The 23701-nt window shown below is 36.2% G+C and overlaps 1 protein-coding gene across 1 annotated transcript in view; it reads left to right on the forward strand.

Moving 5' to 3' along the window:
• The window catches only part of LOC150102884 (HUWE1-associated protein modifying stress responses), an 85204-nt gene that overhangs the window by 54858 nt on the left and 6645 nt on the right, over window positions 1-23701 (forward strand). The window contains exon 3 of the mRNA XM_090397504.1: window positions 1853-2173. Within this exon, the coding sequence (XP_090253630.1) occupies window positions 1853-2173 (321 nt within the window). The remainder of the gene's footprint in view (window positions 1-1852; window positions 2174-23701) is intronic.

The raw sequence follows: 23701 nt of genomic DNA on the forward strand, positions 1-23701 counted from the left end.
GGGGAACCTGTGGAACAAGTAAAACATTTCAGCTACTTATGCATGATTTTTAGTGAAGATGGTAAATTAAATATGGAAATAGACAACAGAATCAACAAAGCTATTATGGTAGGAAGTCAATTGAATAAATTCATATGGAATAAAAGAGAAATTAGTCGGAACACTGAATTAGCTATATACAAGACAGGGTTCAAACCAGTTTTAACTTATGCATCTGAGAGCTGGGTCAGAAGCAAAACACTTGACCAAAGACTAGAGACTGCAGATATGAGAGTCCTGAGAAAGATTTGAGCTGTGAACAGATGGCATCAATGGCAGTATCATATTAAAAATGAGGATATTAGAAAAGAACTTGACATTGTCACCATCCAGTAATGTGTTAGCAGAGCTAATCGCAGGTGGTAAGGTCAATTAAACAGAATGGGCAAGGAAAGATTAGCAAAACAAGTGTTCTCTGCCAGGTTGGCAGGGAAACGTCCCAGAGGAAGACCCAAGATATAGGTGGATTGATACAGTACAAATGCCTTTGACGATAGAAATATAAGATCTGATAATATTGTTGTCTTGACAAGTAACTGACTGATTTGGAGGAAAATTGTAGATAGGAAGTTAGTAATGATGTAAATTTTTCATGTAGTACTATCATATCCTGTACACCCCTTGATGAGGATACTTGTCAGGAAATTGATGATGATGCTGTAACTACTTCTTTCTTTCATCACCATTTCCATACTATAAGATTTTTATTTAGCACAATCTTGCCTCTAGTATCAGCTACATCAATGTAATACTTCTCTAATAATCAGTGGCGGCTAGTGGCTTGAAATCTTGGGGGTGCTGCAACTTTCGAAATATACATACACATTGTAAGTACGGTGTATATGTGTTTGTATAAAATATCAAAATTATGGTAAAAATTAAACATGAAAAAATATTGTTTATTATCAATAAAATTATATTATCAAAATTACTTAAAAATAAAATATATTCTTGTTTTGTTTCATGAAAAATATTGTTCATTATCATAACCCTAATAATGTTCTAAAATAAAAACTATAACAAATGTTATGTCTTTAATTGTAATGTCCAAATATTTGAAGAGACTCAGTAAATATGATAAGCACTATGAACACTCTACTACTGGCGCAAACTGCATATAGACAACAGTGGAACTGCACGATGGACAGTGCCGCATTACGCTAATAGCTCGCATCTCACTATGACGTACATATACTTGCTCGTAGCAAATACTAGCAATATGACACTGTGGTAAACACGGTACTGCTAGCATCCTTTGCCCTCCTAAGTGCTATAAGATGGATATTTATTATTTTTTATGCAAAATAAGAGAATTGTATGGGATTGTTGATGATTAAATTAAATATTACAAGCAAATATAAATAAATTAATAAATATATTTATATATCAAGAAAAATTGGAGATTCTGCTGTGCCTCTGCATGAGCCACCCCTGCTAATAATACTGCCAGTTTGACACTTTTTCCATTTATGGTGCTTATTATCTACTCTTCTGACTTAGTTTTGTTTCACCCTGCTTCCTTGACAAAAATAGTATACAAATGCATACAATCTTTTATGAAAAAGACAAGCCGTGTGTCCTTGCATTTATATAGTTAAAAATGTTTCATATACTGTTCAGATGTGCTCCCAAGATAGGTGTATGATGTAATAAAATATTTCATCTTGAATATGAATGTTCTAATTACTAGTTTGGGTTCTGAATAATAAATACCTCTTGTGTAATGGGTAGTAATTTTATTCTTCTATGTTTTGTTTGTGCTTTTAGTATATAAAACATAAGTTATTGAACATTTTTTTTTTTTTTTTTGCAGATTGTATTGAATCTCATAAGCATTTAGTGGATATGGGTTTTCAATGTGGTTATCAAAAGAGAAATAAGGATTTGCTAGCCTGGGTTAAAAAGAGAAAACGCCACATTCGCAGAGAGGACTTAATAGCATTTTTAACTGGAAGGATCTCCCCTGCACAGCGCAACTGGAACTCTCCTAGACAGAGACTTTCACTTGAAGGAATGAGAACCCCTCCTCATCATGTTCATACCAGGTTACCAACACCAGAATCTGATACTCTACTTCCACATGGATCAGCAGACAGCAATTTTCAAACATTTCGAGAAGCATTAGCTTTTTCTGGTAGGATTTGTTTTACCATGCTAGTTGTATTGTAACAGTGAAAGATGAAGTTATAATGAACTCTTTCCTTGGGCTTGTCAAAAATTCCACCCTAAACTTCTTGTAGTAACAGTTTTCTATTCTAAAAAAACTTGTTATAACAACTTATTGAACTATTCCTTTAGTTTTTGTGCATTTGCTATAATGAGAATCGATTGTGTGTGTGTGTGTATATATATATATATATAATGGTGCTTTCAATATTATTAAATATGGTAATTTCTCAACTATACAACTCAACAGATGCTGAATAATAAGTTAATGTTGCACACATGTTATTTCACTAAAATTTTGGTCATTTAAATTCCTCAAAGAAGTATCTGGTTATTGCATATTAATTTATATCAATTAGTTTTTTTTTTTTTTTTTTCCCACATGCATTATCTTGAAAAGACACTTATTAGAAATCGATATTGTGATGTAAGTGTGCCAATTCAACTTTTTCAGTATATTGTTTTATATGTGTGATGTTTAATAAAGACTGAACCAGTTACTTACATAATTGCTTTTATTTCAAGCAAAAGTTTCTTGGCTGTTGTCGGCACCTTATGGCTATAATCAAAGTAGTATTAAAGCGATTATAATGCTGCAGTAGTACATGCATAGAAGGAGATTTATTAGTCTAGTGAGCAAGAGTAATTATATATCTGGGGAATGGGGAAGAAGGCTATCAAGAATGTTTTGGAAGAGTTTCTGGACTGCTTCCTAGAACAAGGTTTATGTAGCCATGAATATTTAGGGACTGCATGCTCCATTGTAGAAACTGCATACTGTGAGCAAGGCTGATTTGTCATTCATTTCCCTTCACCTCCCTGTTTGATCATAGGATAGCCACCTATGTGGAATTTAAACAGAGTTGCAAGAGTCCTTGGCATTTGCAAATTGAAAACTTGAGCACGAATGTAATATTAGTGACAGATTAGCACTACCTACGCAGGGCTTTCTCAAAAAAAATGTCAGTGCTCTAAATGAAGAATTGTATGAAACCAAAGATATAGTCTATGACATTTCCAAAGCTGTAGCAACTAAATAATTGCAAACCAGGTTACCTGGTTTGCAATTATTTAGTTGCCTGCTAAGTATGCAAGTTATTATTTAGTTACCTGCTAAGTATGCAACTTAGCAGCCGCTAAAAGGATCACATATTTATTGTTGTAAAATGATCATTATTGTTAACAGGTGTTATCAGCATCACCAATCCTCACTTCACATAACTTTATCATATCCAGACAAGTACCTAAATTGGAAATAATGAGAACATAAATGTTGGGTTTTTTCTCTGCTTCCCATAATGATCAGTTATATATTAAAAAATAAAATAAAAATAATTTTAAAAAATGTGTGAATTGATTAAAGATTAAAACCTAGATAACTGGGAGATCTCCATATAGCTTGTAAGGAACATGGAAACAAGCAGGGCTTCTGACCCAATATCTGCTCCTTCTCTTTCATGATGCACCCAAATATTAAGTATCTAACTGGATACTGAATAAACAAGGATGGGTTTGTAATTGCCAGCTGGATGATATTCTGTATTATAGTCCGGCCACAGATGAGATAACCCTTGACACTTCTGTGCATAGCAGAAGGCGAATCCATTCTGATAATAGGGTAATCAGTCCATTTCCTGGGATAAGTGTTTATTATTACATGTTGGAAAATTAGATTTTCTTTTATGAACATTCTCGTTTTTAAAGTAGTAACTATTTTGCTGGTATAACAGTTGGAAAATTTTACATGTAAAGCACGTGATTTTGTGTGTTGGTGATGAATTCGTACATTCCTTATTCTTTTCTCCCCTTCAACATGAAGTGACTTCTTGGCACTCTGCCAGCTATGGTTCTCTCAACAGTGGGCAGACTGTAGTTTTAACCATTGACAGATATGATTGGTATATCATGATGAAATGTCATGCCAGTTGTGATATCATATCACCCGTTTAGAAAGACCACCGCTTTTTTTGTCCAGGAACCGAAACACTGAAAAGTGCTACTAGAACACCGTGAAACTAAAAAAATTGAAGATAGGCATCATCAGCATTAATGGAAAAGAATTTGGAAAAAGGTATTACTGAGACAAAAACAGTGAGATACAATAATAACTATATAGTGTTTTATTCAGACAACGGTGATCAAGGAGAAATGGGAGTATTAGTATATGCCATACCAAACACAAAGATATTTCAAGTAGTGATGTGGGCAAATTTCAGAAATAGAACAGTGACATTTTTTGTGTCTATAGTCACAAACCAATTTTTGCGAAAATTGGATTAAAGAGTCAGCTCATAATAATAACTGCTGGATTTTTTCTAATGATATGAATGAGCCATTACTGATGAGATGTGCATGAATTTACATGGAGAGAAAACACAATAAATAGTCATATGTTATGGTTTATAGTGATATTGGGGGATTTGAAAAAGGATGGGATCATCATTTAGTTTTGATCAGAATAAAGATGTCATGAAAATTAAGCAAAATTTTAAAAAGTAAAAAGTCAGTTTTTAAATGTGAACTGTAAACTGGAATGTACAAATATTACTGGGGGAAAATTGAGCATTTAAAAATAAATAAGTAAAAGAAATTATGAGATGAAGTATCAAAAAGGAAATGTATATTGGCTGACTTAGTCAGGTAGGTATGTGATGAAATAGTCTGCAAGGATTAAAAAAAAAAAAAAAATCAGAACTTATTAGCAGTCCTGGATGTCATTCCTTAATGGCAATTAAGTTGACATGGGCCTTTAGGAGAATACAGAGAAAAATATAAGAAAATTGTTTTAAGTGAAAGTAACTGAACAGAAATTAGCTAAACAAACTGCATTCATCTTCCATTCTGTTCTCAGAGTCTTCTTATGAAGACTTTGGGAAACAAAATTGTAGATCTTAGTAAGATGTATGCAAGCAAACTTGAGAAGAGGCTAAGAAAACTTTGGTGAGAGTGGATTGAGAAAATCAAACTGAGTTTATGCAAAATTAGAGTTTATTTTATTTTATCATGTTTCAATCAAACCTCCAGGATTCATTTGGAAATTTTGCAGTCTCCCTATTGCATGTGTGGTGCTGTGAAGACTGTGCATCATATCACTGACTGCCCCATACATTCCTTCTCTCGGAGGTCTTAGGAACTTGTATTTACTCGCATATAGTGCTGTCAATTGGTTAACTGAACTGTCAGTATGTATATAGTTTTGCTCATGCATTTCTTGCATTTTTCCCCAGATGCTGAATACACGGTCTTGTCATAAATACTGTTACAACTTCTGCACAACCCCGAGCTGCCCACAGAATTGTGTGAACCTGGTTCCATTAGTAGCACTGTGCACAGCCAACATTCACGTGTTTATCAGTAGAGAGAGATTGTCTAGCTGTATGAGTTAACATGCAATAGGGAGATTATGAGAACTATGTAGCTGTAATAACAATTCACAAGGTTGGAATGCAGCCACATGTTGTATCTAACATGCTAAAAAAACACTGTAGGTATTGGTATCAGTACGATGTTTGTGTATTTGACCACCAAAGAACAAGTCAAACATGCTGTGTTAGGATGTAACAGTTTGTGATGACTGTGAAGGCTTGCCAGTGATTCTGTGAGAACAGAAAGTGGTGCCGTGAGAGATGAACATTTCACAGAGGACAGTGTCGCATACTAACTGATGATCTAGGGGTAGAACAATGAACCTATCATTGTTCTACTGTACACTTCCTAACACTACAACTTATGTGGCAAAGGGTCAAAGCCACTTCTCCAGCAGTATGCAAACAAGACACAGATATGTGCTCTTCACAAATGAGAAGATTTTCACCATTGAAGAGCCATTTAACTGCCAAAATGATTGGGTATATACCCCAGATCACTGGGACATATACCTGGGTATATGTCACACAGCACATGTCATAGAACCTGGGATTCAGAGATGTTATCACCTCACATCAGTGGTGGTTTGGTGAGGTGGGTGTGCCCAAGTTGCATTTCTGCAAGAAAGGGGTTGAAACCTCTGTCAAAGTGTATCACAACACCATGCTGGAACCTGTGGTACCAGCATGGTGTCCTGTTGGAAGGTCCTAGGACCAAACAAAAGTGGTTGGGAGCAAATGTGTCCGACCGCATATCACCATCTGGAAGTCCCAATCTGAATCTGTTGGACTTCAAATTATGGTCGAAGTTTGAGAGAGTATCCTGCAAGAAATGACATCCCAGTATAGCTAAGGTGAATGTGAATTTGGATTGAACAGTAGCATTGTTTCCATTGGATGTTGTGTGCCACCATCTAAATGTTGCCTCACAGACTTCGGACATGTGTGAAGGCAAAAGTGGGACATTTCGAACATTAAGTGCTACTATATGCAATTGCGTGCGTGTGTGTGTTGAAAGCTGTAAATGATTTACTGATAGATTAAAGGTTTGTTTTCTATTTAAGTTGTAACAATATTTATGGCACATGGGTGGGTGACCAACTCCACGATTCAAAGAGCAGCATTCCACATGTTTCTCTATGGGTGACTCCTTATGGGCATTCCTGACCTGGTCTTCCACCAGGATTTTCAAAACAAGCTTAAGAACTGTTTGATCTAGGGCTTGATCTGCCACATTTAGCTCAAAGTCCGCTTCATTGAGAGTCGTGTTTATTCCTGCTAGTTACCAGAAACCTTCATTGATATTCTTTCACTTAAACATTCACACCACTGGCCAGAAACCACATCATGGCAACACCTCTCAAACGACCATCAAATTGCTTTGTTTTAATTAGACATTCGGATTCCCCTGGTCGGTACCAGTTCTGAGACACTAAAACGGCTGCGCCAGATGGGCTATCTGGCATGCCGCACAGCTGAGACATTCCACGAGAAGGCACCAACACTGGTCCGAGCTCAACTGTTCCATCACTGGACAGTTTTGCCCACTCCTAATGCAGCGTCATACCTGCTTCGAACCCCCGGTCCTCAGAGCCAATCCTTGTACCGAGGTTATGGATCCATCTTCCTTCACCTACATTACTCTATCGACTAGAGGCTGTCCAAACATCCTTGTCCAAGAATGCTCTTGCATTCTTTCCCTGCCATAAATGAAAATTTTCATCTACTGAAATTCTGTATAACCCTTTCAGAAGTCTGTAAGTCACAATCATATCACCCCTCTTTTTTCTTGTTTGCTAGTATCTGCAGCCTACAAATTCTCAATCTGTCTTCATAATCTGTATTCCACAATCCTGATATCATTTTTGACACTTTTCTTTGCACTCTCTCTCTCTCTCTCTCCACTGTATCAGAATCACTATGGAAACCAGGAGACCAGACCTGCGTGCAATGGTCCAAATGAGGTCTTATCAAGACCTTGTAAAGAGGCAAAATGACTTCCTTATGTCAAGGTTCGTTTCAGCATTACCATTATTCTCTGAGTTATATTTACAATTTTTGCTATATGACCATTGAACTTCAACTTCCTGTCTACTAAAACTCCAAGATCCCTAGTCTCATCAGTGGGATTATGCTTCTTCAAGCATAATCCCACTAATACTAGGGTGGTCTGAAAAGTTCTCGGCATCGACCGTACATGGCAACACTATTGGCAAGATTTTTTTTTCTCTAAGTTGGTACATCTGTCATATGCATCCATGTGAAATTGCACGTTATTCTATCAAGTAGTTTGTTTTATACAGCTGTATAAAACAAACAACTTGATAGAATGACGTGGTTCATTCTTATTAATGAAATTCGGAGTTCATAAAAGTTTGCGGGCACTCTTCTCCTTCGTTTTTGACAATTAAGAAATGGGTTGCCGAGTTGAAATGTGGCTGTACCAGCCTTGAATATGATCCATGTGAAGGACGTTTAAAAAAGTATAACAACACTAGAAATCATTGATCAAGTGCACGATATGGTATTGGATGACTGGCGAGTCAAAGTGCACGAAATTGCTGAGACTATTGGCATTTCAAAAGAACGTGTATGATATATTTTGCATGAAGAATTGCAAATGAAAAAGCTTTCTGCAAGACCACTTTTCAGACCACTCTAGTATAATATGACATTGGATGTCTAATCACACCAAAATGCATTACCTTACATTTATTAACATTGAAATGACAGCCATTTTCTCATTCCCACAATTCCAACCTATTCAAATCATTCCGCAACTACTCCCCATCAGCAGCACTCCTGATTACCCCTACCTATCTTTGCATCATTAGCAAATAGCTGTATGTTGCATGTCAAATCCTTCCTAGTGTCATTAATGCATAGATTGAATAACAATGGACCAAGGACTGATCCTTTAGGCACGCCACTGGTTACCTTGAAACTTGCACTCCCCCACATACCACTTTTTGATATGTCAGTCATCCATCCTCTTATCCATGCCAATAGTTTATAATCCAATCCCATATTCTCCAATTTATGCAACAGTATTCCATGCTGTATTCTGCCAAAAGCCTTAGCAAAATTTAAAAAAAAAAAGTATCATGGTGTATCAATGGCCCTTGTCTAACTCAGTAGTAACATTATTATAGAATGTGAGCAGTTTGCTAAAACATGACCTTCTCGTAGTAAACCCATGCTGTTTATTGCAAAGTAGAGATTCTCTGTCAACCCGTTTCTGACCCCAAACCCTAACCAACTTTTCCAAAATATTCACCACCGCTCCTGAGATACTAATTGGTCGATAGTTGGATATGTGTGTAGAGGCTTAAGTGCAGACATGTTGGAGGCTTAATGGATTTTTTACGACACTCAGAAAGGATTAAAACAGAATTTAATACTTCCTATATTTCGTCTAAGTCACTGAGACATCTTCAGGGGACATCTTATGATAATTATGAGCCTCAGACCAGAAGAGTCACAAGTGATGTACGGAAAGCTAAGTCTGAGTGTGAAAAGAAACTGGCTCTGCAAGTTAAAGACAACCTAAAAGAATTCTATCGTTATACTGCAAGTAAATGAAAGAATAAGTCTGATGAATGCAGATGATGTGAGGGTGATGGATGCAGAAGAGGTTCAACTAATGAGTGCCCATTTTGCTAAAAGCTATGAACCTGGTGTATGCAACATCTGATGAGACATCTTATGTTACATTAGTTTTTTTTTGTAATCCCTGAAGATGTCTCAGTAACTGAGACGAAACATAGGAAGTATTAAATTCTGTTTTAATCCTTTCTGGGTGTTGTAAAAAAATCCATTAAGCCTCAAACATAATAGTTGGATACATGGATCTTTGAACAACCCTTGTGCAATGGAATTACCATGCATTCTTTCCACTGCTGTTGAATCTTCCCTGTTCTGAGACTCAAATTATATAGCCTAGTCAAGAGATTAGCCAGTTCAGCTGAACACTCTTTTAGCATCCATGCTGATATCCCATCAGTTCCTATTACAGAATTCTTATTAAGTTTGTGCAGTCTTCATCAAATGAAGAGGTAGCAGCGAACTCAACGTTGCATACACCAGGTTGATAGCTTTTAGCAAAATGGGCACTCATTAGTTGAGCCTCTTCTACATCTGCATTCATTAGAGTTATTCTTTCAATTTCATTCTTTCATTTACTTACAGTATAACGACAGAATTCTTTTAGGTTGTCTTTAACTTGCAGAGCCAGTTTCTTTGCATACTCGGACTTAGCTTTCCGTACATCACTTGTGACTCTTCTGATTTGCAGCTTATAATTATCATAACTGACATCATCCTATGCACACGTCCTATAACTGACATCATCCTATGCCTTCCACATCATCTTTTCTTACGAATCTCTTGCTTATTTAGATTACACATCAGTTTCACTCCTACTCTACTTATTCTTCGAACTCTAGGGACACATTTTGATATCGTATCATTTATTTTTTAAACACTTCCCATGCACTGCTGATATTCTTCCCATCCAATAACTGATACCATGACACAGAATCCAGCATATCCCTCAAGTGGTCATAATTTCTTGCTTTTTTTTTTTATTTATTTATTTTTGTTGCCTTAATCATCATCAAATTCCTGCCATGTGCCTTCAAGGGGTGTACGGGATATGATAGTACTACATGAAAAAAATTACATCATTACTAACTTCCTATCTACAAATTTCCTCCAAATCAGTCTGTTACTTGTCAAGACTCCAACATTATCAGATCTTATATCTCTATCGTCTTAGGCGCTTTGTACCGTATCAATCCACCTATATCTTGGTCTTCCTCTGGGTCGTTTTGCTGCCAACCTGGCAGAGAACACTTGTTTTGCTAATCTTTCTTCGCCCATTCTGTTTAAGTGACCATACCACCTGAGATTAGCTCTGCTAACGCATTCCTGAATGTTGACAATGTCAAGTTCTTTCCTAATATCCTCGTTTTTAATATGATACTGCCATTGATGTCATCTGTTCACGCCTATAATCTTTCTCAGAACTCTCATATCTGCGGTCTCTAGTCTTTGGTCAAGTGTTTTACTTCTGAGCCAGCTCTCAGATCCATAAGTTAAAACTGGTTTCAACACTGTCTTGTATATAGCTAATTTAGTGTTCCGACTAATTTCTCTCTTATTCCATACGAATTTATTCAATTCACTTCCTACCATACCAGCTTTGCTGATTCTGTTGTCTATTTCTATATTTAATTTACCATCTTCAGTAAAAATCGTGCCTAAGTAGCTGAAATGTTTCACTTGTTCCACAGGTTCTCCATTCACAACACAGTTGACATTTTCAATGATTCTGCCTATTTTCATTGTCTTTGTCTTTTTATTGCTAACCTTCATACCATATCTATTACAACAGCTACTCAATTTAGTCAGAGAATCCTGCAGACTTGTAGCGGATTTATTTAGAAGTATAACATCATCCGCATAAAGCAAAGAGCTGACATTAACATCTCCAATTTTGATATCATGTTTAATACCACTTTCCTTCATAATGTGATCCATATAGATAATGAATAACAGAGGGGATAATGTACATCCTTGTCTCACACCAGATTTAACAATAAACCATCTTCCTGTACTTCCTTCAATTCTAACTGCTGACTTACAACTCAAATAAAGACTAAGTATTGCTTGATATAATGCCCCATTGACAACATATAACTGTAGCGTATTAAATAGCTTTTCTCTTGGCACCTTGTCATATACCTTTTCCTAATCGACAAAACTTAAATACAGATCTCTGTTATATTCCCATGCTTTCTCGACTATTTGTCGTAAAGTGAAGATCTGATCCTGACAGCTTCTATTTGGCCTGAATCCAGCCTGTTCTTCACCAAGCTTTTCTTCCACAATTCTTCTCAACCGTTTCTCAAGTATACTTGCATAGATCTTGCCAGGAACACTCAGTAGGGAAATACCTCTGTAATTCTCACATTCAGTTTTATTTCCCTTTTTATATATGGATACTATTAGAGCTCTGCTCCAATCATTGGGAATTTGTCCCTCTGTCCAGGCTTTCTGAACTATGCAGTGCAGCCACTGTAAGAATTTTATACCACCATACTTCAGCATTTCTGGTCGAACATCATCTACTCCTGCTGCCTTTCCACGTTTCAAGCCTTTAATGGCTTTTTCTACTTCAAGTATGGATATGTCTTCCTGACTGTATGTCTGGTCAGTGTTTTTTTACCACTGTGCTATCACTGCTCGTTTTATTTAGCAAATTTTCAAAGTAATTACTCCATTCTTCAAGGATATCTTTTTCTCCCATTTTCATGTCACCTTCATCATCTCTAACTCCTTTTACAGCACTCTTTCCTCCATTCCTTAGCTTCTTCAACAACCTCCAGAATATTTTGCCACCTTCTTGATATTTATTTTCTATCTTCTTGCCAAAGTCCTCCCATGACTTTTGTTTAGCTAGTTTTACACACTGTTTAGCTTTCTTACGTTTGTCTCTGTATTCTCTAAGAACAATAGCTGACTTATATGACAGGAACTTTTGATATGCTTTCTTCTTTTCCTTCACTGCCTGTGTCCACCAGGGAGTTCTGATTTTTTTATCCTTGCAGACAACCTCACCACATGCCTCTCTGGCAAAATCAATCAATGTTTTCTTCAGAGTTTGCAACTGAATCTCCAAGGTTTGATTCCTGTTCTCAAACTCTTTCATTTTTTCTTCAATAATCTTTATGTACTTTAGTCTACAGTTCACATCTGAGAGCTGCTCAACTTTTATTCGCTTTAAAACTTTCTTACATGTTATTCTTTTCAATATGAAATTCAATTTTATCCTGCTCAAGACTAAATAGTGATCACTTCCAATTTCAAATCCTCTGTACACTCTGGTGTCCTGCACCAGGAGAAAACATCACTATCAACGATAACATAGTCAATGAGACTTTTCTTGTTCCTTGCCTCTTCTCTCCATGTGAATTTGTGCACATTTTTATGTTGGATGGTGTTAGTAACAACCAGTCCATGTCCTGAGCAGAAATCCAACAGATATTTGCCATTATTATTAGCTTTGCTCTTTTCTCCAAATTTTCCCAAAATATTTTTGTGTCTCAGAATCATTTCCTACTCTGCTATTTAGATCCCCAACAAGGACCAACTTTTCCTTTTTCATTGTGTCAGTTGCTTTTTCTAAAGCCTCAAAAAAATTCCTCCACTTCTACCTTAGTAGAACCTTCTGTGGGACCATAGGCACAAATAAGTCTCATTGTCCAGTTCCCCATTCTGATATTTGCCCACATTACTCTACTTGAGACTGACTGCCATTCAAGAAGATTAGCCTCGTATTTTGTGTTGAATACTATGGCTACTTCTTCTTTTCCTTGATTGTCATTGCCTGAATATAACATTTTTTATTTATTGCTCAGAAAGATCTCACCAGTTTTTGTCTTTTTTGTTTCAATCACCCCTATTATGTCGATCTGGTACTTATCTAATTCCTCATCTAGCTCCATTTCTTTGCCATTCAGGCTTCTTATGTTGTACTGATCTTTAACTCTGGTGATGTTGAGTTGGGGTTTGTTTTCAGATTTGTTCCAGTAGCTGACTTTTCGCTGTTCGCCCTGGTTCCCTGGCAAAAACAACGGGGGCCTTGTTTAACCGGGCAACGCCCCAGCCGGCATGAAAGTTTGTCATGTCGTACCTTAATATGTTGCCTTAATATGTATTCAAAATAGGTATAATTTTGATTAAATTAATCCTAGTAAAAGATCTGAATCTCACTCTTTTGGAAACCTAACCGCTATTATCCCATGTTATAAGTTTCCTATTTTATATGTTTTCCATGTACAAAGAGATTCTCTAGAACACAACCCCCACATATAATGGGAGTTCCCTTGCATACATTATTATTTATCTATATCAGGTTGTCGTACTTTACTATTTTTTTAACTTGTATAACTTGGATCATTTACTGCAGTGTATGACCACTTCCTTCCTTACACCATAAAACACCAAACAAACAAACAAACTTGATGCAAGGTCAATACCCTACTCATTGGAGACCTAAGTGCCTGGAAAGGGAGTGGGGCCTGAAATGACATATTTAGTCTTTAGGGGGATTTTCTGATTATTTAATCTTCAAATCCATCCATAGTACCAATACAAATGTACTATAGGCCAGTAGTCTTCCATGAAGAGGATTCAAATCATAATAGTTTGTGGATAAAAAAAAAAAATTCAGAATTTTATGAGCACATTCACATACTGTACTGTACTGGTTTTCCACACTGAGCAAGCAAATTTTTACACGTTCATGAATGCAACCCTGGTCAAAGACATGTTAGGTTCCACATCACCATCATATAGCAAATCACTGCCCTTTTTTTTTTTAAAGATATCATCATCATCATCATCATCAAATTCCTGCCATGTACCCTCAAGGGGTGTACAGGATATGACAGTACTACATGAAAAAATTACATCATTACTAACTTCCTATCTACAATTTTCCTCCAAATCAGTCTGTTACTTGTCAAGACTCCAACATTATCAGATCTTATATTTCTATCGTCTAAGGCACTTTGTACCGTATCAATCCACCTATACCTTGGTCTTCCTCTGGGTCGTTTTCCTGCCAACCTGGCAGAGAACACTTGTTTTGCTAATCTTTCCTCTCCCATTCTATTTAAGTGACCTACCATCTGAGATTAGCTCTGCTAACGCATTCCTGGATGCTGACAATGTCAAGTTCTTTCCTAATATCCTCATTTTTAATATGATATTGCCATTGATGCCATCTGTTCATGCCTCTAATCTTTCTCAGGACTCTCATATCTGCGGTCTCTAGTCTTTGGTCAAGTGTTTTACTTCTGACCCAGCTCTCAGATCCATAAGTTAAAATTGGTTTGAACACAGTCTTGTATACAGCTAATTTAGTGTTCCGACTAATTTCTTTCTTATTCCATATGAATTTATTCAATTGACTTCCCACGATACCAGCTTTGCTGATTCTGTTGTCTATTTCTATATTTAGTTTACCATCTTCAGTAAAAATTGTGCCTAAGTAGCTGAAATGTTTTACTTGTTCCACAGGTTCACCATTCACAACACAGTTGACATTTTCAATGATTCTGCCTATTTTCATTGTCTTTGTCTTTTTATTGCTGACCTTCATACCATATCTATTACAAGAGCTATTCAATTTAGTCAGAGAATCTTGCAGACTTGTAGCAGATTTATTTAGAAGTATGACATCATCCGCATAAAGCAAAGAGCTGACATTAACATCTCCAATTTTGATATCAGGTTTAATACCACATTCCTTCATAATGTGATCCATATAGATAATGAATAACAGAGGGGATAATGTACATCCTTGTCTCACACCAGATTTAACATTAAACCATCTTCCTGCTTCCTTCAATTCTAACTGCTGACTCACAACTCAAATAAAGACTAAGTATTGCTTGATATAATGTCCCATTGACACCATATAACTGTAGTGTTTTAAATAGATTCTCTCTTGGCACCTTGTCATATGCCTTTTCCAAATCGACAAAACTTAAATACAGATCTTTGTTATATTCCCATGCTTTCTCGACTATTTGTCGTAAAGTGAAGATCTGATCCTGACAGCCTCTATTTGGCCTGAATCCAGCTTGTTCTTCACCAAGCTTTTCTTCCACAATTCTTCTCAACCGTTTTTCAAGTATACTTGCATAGATCTTGCCAGGAACACTCAGTAGGGAAATACCTCTGTAATTCTCACATTCAGTTTTATTTCCCTTTTTATATATGGGTACTATGAGAGCTCTACTCCAATCATCGGGAATTCGTCCCTCTGTCCAGGCTTTCTGAACTATGCAGTGCAGCCACTGTAAGACTCTTATACCACCATACTTCAGCATTTCTGGTCGAATATCATCTACTCCTGCTGCCTTTCCACATTTCAAGCCTTTGATGGCTTTTTCTACTTCAAGTATGGATATGTATTCCTGACTGCATGCCTGGTCAGTGTTTTTTATCACTGTGCTGTCATCACTGCTTGTTTCATTTAGCAGTTTTTCAAAGTAATTACTCCATACTTCAAGGATATCTTTTTCTCCTGTTTTCATTTCACCTTTATCATCTCTAATTCCTTTTACAGCACTCTTTCCTCCATTCCTAAGCTTCTTCAACAACCTCCAGAATATTTTGCCACCTTCTTGATATTTATTTTCTATATTCTTGCCAAAGTCCTCCCATGACTTTTGTTTAGCTAGTTTTACACACTGTTTAGCTTTCTTACATTTGTCTCTGTATTCTGTAAGAGTAAAAGCTGACTTATTTGCCAGGAACTTTTGATATGCTTTCTTCTTTTCCTTCACTGCCTCTTTAACTTCCTGTGTCCACCAGGGAGTTCTGATTTTTCATGCCTCTCTGGCAGAATCAATCAATGTTTCCTTCAGAGTTTGCCACGATGTTGTAATTGTTTTAAGCAGTGATGTGTGTAAATGATGCAAATAAAGTACTATGTCAGATATGTAAATAAAAAATTTAGAATAATATGTTTGGGAACGTGCCAACCATTTTGGCCATCAATTACACCAATAAACTTTTCCATTTGAGCAATAAGATAGTTACATATATGGGATTTAATCTTAGTATGTAATAGGTTTACATGCTTTCTTTTCACTGGAAGCAAACAGCACCCTTATTCTGAATTTCATCTGTCATTATTAACAACGATAAAATAAAATAATAGTTATAAACAGTACATAATTCACAACAAAACACATGTATATAACAATGCTGTAAACAAACATTTCACAAAAGCTGCACATTGGTTAATTATTATTATGTTATGGTATCTCCATCGAGTCTGGAGACTCATTGCGGAAGACCCAAATCAACCATTTTACATACATATCCTATCATACCTCTCCTTAAATGCATTCACCATCAGGGATCTCACAACCAATTCTGGCAATCCATTCTGCTCACTCACCCTCTCCATACAAAAAAATCTATTCACTCCCCCCCCCCTACTAACCACACTCTTACAAAACTTCCACAGGTGGCCCCTATAAATTTAATAAATACATGCTTTGAAAATGTGTATTTGAATTATCACTTCATGCTTTGAATTTTCAATCATTTTATATACTACTACTGAATATTATGGTTTACATAATGAATAGTTTGAATTCGCATTCCAGTTCAGCCAACAAAAATAAATCAAACATCATATCATATGCGGAAGAAAATTCAAAATCCTGTAAGATAAAATTTGTCATGAAGTTTAAGAATGCTGATTTCACATTAAGATTTGCAGTTCCATATTTCATCTGTTATACCTCACAAAAATATTTTCCAAAAACAAGATAAACCTTGCTAATTTTTTTCGATTTAGCCAGATTTTTGTTGGATTTCTTGGAAGTAAATTCCAAAAAATAAACTGCATAGACATGTCTACGAGCTGTATGTTCCAGAAATGTCGATGTCAATATAAACATAAATACAGCAACAGCTACGGAAATTTAAACATGCATTTCCAAAAACTAAAGTCACTTCTTTCTTAGTACTAAAGAACAGTGTGTTCATTAAAAATTCTTATAAAATTTTCTCTTATCCATTGTTTCCTCTGCTGTGCAGTGGTGAGGATTTATTCACAAATCCCTCCCCTCTTTAATTGAAGCTCATCATAATGGGATTGCAACATAATCTATTGATTTGGATCAGGGGATGGTTAACAGACAGATATCAAAAAGTGGTATACAGTGGGTGTGAATCTACCAGATTTAAGGTAACCAGTGGTGTGCCTCAGGGTTCAGTCCTTGGGCCCATGAATAACTATTAGAGTTTATAGGATGACGTACAATTCATTCCCTATCATAGTAATTTATTACACTGTAAATTGGATATTGCTTTATCTATAACAAATAAGGGTCAAAGCTGTATAACTGGGAAAAGACCTCCACATAGCTTTTTAAGGAACACATAGAATTGACTAGGGCTTCTGACCTAATGTTCAATCTTTAGCTTCTCATGGTGCACTCTGTTAGGTATCCACCTGGATGCTGAATGAACGAGGATGTGCTGGCAATTTGGGATTTAACTAACCAAATTGTATTCTTATTAGCTTAAACTGCAATGTAAAATGATGGTACAACAATGTTAGCCCAGCTACATGGGAATTTCATGCAGGCTGGGACATCACCTGGTTAAACAAGGCTGTTTTCATCAGGGAACCAGGGCAAACAGCGCAAGGTCAGCTAATGAAACAAATCCCAGCACACATTCCAACTCAACATCAGCAGAGTTCAACATAAGAATCATCAATGGAAAAGAAATAGAACTAGCAGAAGAAGTGGATAAATACCAGATTGACATAATAGACGTGAGTGAAACAAAGAAGATGAAAACAGGTGAGATCATTCTGAGCAAAAAATACAAAATGTTATATTCAGGTAATAGCATGCAGGGGAAAAGAGTAGCTGTAGTATTCAACACTAAATATGAGGATAATCTTGAAATGCAGGCAAATATCAGATTGAGGAACTGGATAATGAGACTTATTTGTGCCTATAGTGCCACAGAAAATTCTGCAAAGGGAGAAATGGGGTAAATTTTTCCAGGCATTACAAAAGGCAACTTACATAATGATAAAGGAAAAGTTGCCTGGGATCTAAACAATGGGTTAGAAAATTATTACCAGACATATAGAAATGTTTTGGGAAAATTTGGATAAAAGAGCACAACTAAGAATAATGGTAAGTGCCTGCTGGTTTTCTGTTTGGGACATGGACAAATTATTATTAATACCATATTCCAACATAAAAATGTGCACAGATTCACATGGAGAGAAGCTGTATGAAATAAGAAAAGTCTCATTCATTATGTTATAGTTGGTGATATTTTCTCACTGGCTCAGGACACAATGGTATACAGAGGATTTAAAATAGGAAGTGATCATTGTTTAGTTATTAGCAGAATAAAATTGAATTTCTTATTGAAAACAAGTGTGTGTAAAAAGTTTTAAAACAAACCATATTTTAGTCTACAGTTCAGAGGTGAACTGTAGACTAAAAGATACAAATACTATTCAAAAAAAAAAAAAGGAAAGGATTTTGTAAACAAGAACCAAACTTTGCAGATTCAGTGGCAAACCCTGAAAAAAACACTGACTGATTCAGTAAGAAGGGCATGTGGTGATGCATGCAAGATTACGAAAATCGTAACTCCATGGTGGACTCAAGAAGTTAGAGGTGGTCAGAGAAAAGAAAGCATATTGAAAGTTCCTGGCAAGTACGTCAGCTTGTGTTCTAACAGAATACAGAGAAAAATATAAGAAAGCAAAGCACTGTAAAACTAGCTAAACAAAAGCTTTGGTAAGAACATAAAAAAAAATATCAGGAAGATGATAATTCTGGAGTTACTGGAAAAGCTCAGAAATGGAGGAAAGAGTGCTGTAAAAAGAATCAGAGATGATAAAGGTGTCATGAAAACTGTAGATAAAGATATTCTAGGTGTCTGGAGTAATTATTTTGAAAGATTGCTAAATGAAGCAAGCAATGGCAGCGCTGTTAGAAAACTCCTAATAGGAATGCATTCAGAAATATGTGTATCCATACTTGAAGTATAAAAATTCATCATAAACCTGAACAATGGAAACGGCTGGGGTAAATAAAATTCGACCAGAAATGCCCATAAAAGTTTTACCGTGGCTGCACTGCCTAATTCAGAATGCCTGGTCAATCGAATTCCAGATGGAGTAGTTCTCATTGTATCCATCTATAAAAAAGTGAAATAAAACTGAATATGAGAATAACAGAGTTATTTCTCTGTTGACTATTCCTGGTAAGATTCATGCACTAGACTTGAGAAACAGCTTAAAAAAATTGTGGGAGGGAAGCTTGGTGAAAAACAAGCCTGGATTCTGGGCAAATCTGATTCTGAGGTTGTCAGGATCAAATTTTCACTTTAAGACAAATAGCTGAGAAATTTTGAGAATATAACAAGGATTTGTATTTAACTTCCATAGACCTGGAAATGGCATTATGACAAGCCCTTCAAAATTCTGCAGTTATATGGTGTAAATGGGACATTATATCAAACAGTACATAGGCTGCATTTAAGCTGTAAGTCTTCAGTTAGAATTGAAGATGGTTTAATGTTAGATCAGGAGTGCAACATGGTAAGGAGAAATTTATGTGCGGGAACTCAGTGATCAGAGGAGTACTTAACGAAAGTATAACAAAATCATGTTTTTGTGATTCAAAACTTTAATGATAATAGTCAAGCCATCCAGATGCAAAAAAGGTAAGGTGCAAGAACCGTCTTGGTTGGCACTAATGATCTGAGAGGTATTCCATGAGGGAAGATGTGAAGGAGTTGTTGGATGAAGAGCTATGATAGAGGTGAATTGAGAAGTAGGACATTAATAGCAAACAAATTAATACACAGTGTGTGATGGAAAGAAGAATTTGTATAAAGCTGACAGACCTTCATCTAAATGGTTTTGGTGTTGGGTGTCTATGAAGAGAGAGAGAGAGCTTTGTTCACCAAGCATGCTGAAATACAAATTAAGGAAAACCTAAACAGTTAGGGTGGATGGAAGTGATTGTGTGTGAAGGCACCCATGAGGCAAATGAGAGTGAAAATGAGCAAGTGCAGAATCTAGTCTCTCTCAAGCAAAAATATTGAATAGAGTAGTCAATTCAGGAAGTAAAAGTGGATGGTGGCCTAAAGTGATGCTGCAGTTTCTATATATATTTATATATGAATGCTAATGATAGTAGATGAATTGCAGCCAAAATGAATAAGAGATCAGTGGGGGGGGGGGGCTGTTCATTTAAAGCAGTCTGGTGTGAGATCAAGGCCAGAAGACAATATATATGTTTGGTTTCCACTATAGGTCAGGGAGTTCCAGGGATGATCTGGAAGACATGCATTAGCAAATTGGTATTAATACAATGAGTGTAGATTGGAAGAATGAGAGATCACATGGCATGAAGGAAATGGAATCTATACATTTACTAAGAACAGTAAATTATACAATAACCACAGTAATTAACTTTAATGAAATGGAAGTACAGATATTTCGTACTAAAAATAACAGCACAATATCAGTGTTTGGAAACAAACAAATCAAAGGAACAGGAATACGAGGTACATACAGAGTCAGTGGTTTACCAATTAAAAACTGTTGCTGTGTGCTAGAAATTAATATTAATAAATAATATTATTAAAACTATTTTTGATGGTTACATAAGATAAGAATCTCCTAAACTTTTGGGAGAGAGACAATCGTTCCAATTCAGATTTTGCTAATGTGAAAGAGCTTCTCAACTTTCTATGAAAAAAGCCATTCATATTTAAACTTGCTTCTGTGGAGAAGACGCGCTTCATCCCACTGTGTATAGTGTCAATACTATGTTGTGCAAGATCAGACCTTTGAAGTTTCATGTATTCGATATAATATTGATGTTCTTTAATTCTTTTTTCCACAGAACAGCCTATTTGCCCAAAATATGTTAGATTACATTCACAAGGTATCTGGTAAACAGATGAGAAATTTTGTTGATAGGAAAATATGTGGGAATGAGATACATAGGAGTCAGTTATCTGCTGAATTTAATTAGGGTTGTAACCATTAAATTCCATTAATGTTTTGATGGTGAGAAGTTCTTGTAAGCGTGAGGGAGAGGAGCACACCTTATGTACTCTATTAATTAAAGACTTGATAACACCAGTTTTTTGAGAGGTGTGATGAACAGACTTTTGACGAATGTATCTGCCAGTAAAGGTAGGTTTTCGATAAACGCTGGTTGATAAATTACCAGGGGCTGCGTGCGTAAGAAGGATGTCCAAAAATGGTAAAGTATCAGCCAGCCTTTTCTTTTTCCACGGTGAATTGAATGCGTGGATGAAAGCAATTCATCCACGGGGAAAATTATTGATCAGAAGTTTGCAATGGTGTAACTTTTCATGTAATACTATCATAATATCCTGTGCCCTCCCCACAAAGGTACAAACCAGGTATTTGACGATGATGAAATCTATTTGCATTAATGTATATTCTTTTCTTTTGGCTTTTTTTTTCTTTATGTTGATCCAACTCACAAAAAGTTATTTGCAAAGCTAGAGTATGTTTTGCAGTGTTGGTGGGCCTTTAGGCCTTCAGGGCAGTGGTCTGACACCTGACTATGAAATTCATCTGCCATCTAAAAAAATCACAAATATCCATGCCCATGGCAGGATTTGAACCTGCAGACTGTTGATTGGAGAGCAGGTACACTTACCACTCAGCCAACCAGGCTTAGTAGTCATGCACAAATCTGTACAGTTAGCCTAGTTGTTATGTGCTTCGCAACCATATGCCTGGTGAAGGAGTGTCCTGGGTTCGATTCTCGTCACTGACGTGAGAAGCTTAAGGATCTTTCTCGGGCATAGCCAAGTTAGCAGGTCTTGGGCATGAACAGCAGGGTTTAACTCCTGCAAGTAGGCAAACCGGCCCCGTGAACACACGGATTACAGTCAGGAATACTTAAGACCCAGCCATAGGCCTGATTCATCAGCTATGCCCATCCCGAGCCCAGATAAAATTTGGGGGGATTGAGATGATGCCATACTTTACTGTAAAAGGGGCCTCATGACCGTTATTTCATCATACGAATAAATAAGTCATGCACAAACAGTTCATATCAGATTAATGCAAGTTAAAATTAATATGTATATCTCTTAGAAATATAAACATAACCAATTATAGAAATTCTCTTAATTATTGGTTACTTATCCTGAAAGCAATAAAACATAGGGAAAACTTGTCAAATTCTTGTCTAGTGCCCTGGCAAGAATCATTCTATGCTAGACACTGGAAAAGTTTTGTTTTGCAGTCTGATTTTAAATGAAAACTGAATATATATATATATATTTTTTTTTTTTTTTTTTTTTTTTAAATTCGAAATATCAAACATCAATAAAATCCATCCAGTAGATTTCAGGATGGACAAAATGAATGTAATAGTACCTATTACATTCATTTATGCATTTTGTTTAAAAAAAAAAAAAACATTGTTACCGACCTAGTTGACCAAGTGGATAGCATCTCTGATGTCTTGAAATTCATCGGCCCTCGTTGTTTTGGCCAGGGAACCAGTGCAAACAGCGAAAAGTCAGCTACTGGAAAAAATCCCAAAAGACATCCCAACTTGTCACCAGAGTTCAACATCGATACTATCAACATAAGAAGCCTGAATGGCAAAGAAATGGAACTAGCTGAGGAAATGGATAGGTACCAGATCGACATAATAGGGGTGACTGAAACAAAAAAGACAAAATCTGGTGACAAAATTCTGAGCAATAAATACAAAATATTATATTCAGGCAATGACAATCAAGGATATGGCTACTACTCCTTTTCCTTGATTGTCATTGCCTGAATATAATATTTTGTATTATATTCAGGCTAATACAAGGCTAATCTTCTTGCATGGCAAGCAATATCAAGTACAGTGATGTGGGCAAATATCAGAAATGGTAATTGGACAATGAGCCTTTGGTCCCACAGAAGGTTCTGCTAAGGTAGAAGTGAAGGAATTTTTTGAGGCTTTAGAGAAAGAAAGCATCTGACACAATGAGAATGGAAAAGTTGATCCTTGTTGGGGATCTGAATAGCAGAGTAGGAAATGATTGTCAGGCATACAAAAATATTTTGGGAAAATTTGGAGAAAAGAGCAGAGCTAATAATAATGGCAAAAAAGCTGTTGGATTTCTCCTCAGGACATATTGGTTATTACTAACACAATGTTCCAACATAAAAATGTGCTCAAATTCACATGGAGAGAAGAGGCAAGGAATAAGAAAAGTCTCATTGACTGTTATTGTTGATAGTGATGTTTCCCCACTGGTGCAGGACACTAGAGTGTACAGAGGATTTGAAATTAGAAGTGATCACCATTTAATCTTGAGCAGGATAAAATTGAATTTCATACTGAAAACAAGAACATATAAGAAAGTTTTAAAACAAATAAAAGTGGAGCAGCTCTCAGATGTAAACTGCTGACTAAAATACACAAACATTATTCGAGAAAAAACGAATGAGTTTGAGAACAGGAACCAAACCTTGGAGAGTCAGTGGCAAATCCTGAAGAAAG

This window comes from Typopeltis vanoorti, chromosome 9 (assembly GCF_054136105.1).
Source record: "Typopeltis vanoorti isolate ZY-2024b chromosome 9, IOZ_Tvanoo_1.0, whole genome shotgun sequence".
Taxonomy (NCBI): domain Eukaryota; kingdom Metazoa; phylum Arthropoda; class Arachnida; order Uropygi; family Thelyphonidae; genus Typopeltis; species Typopeltis vanoorti.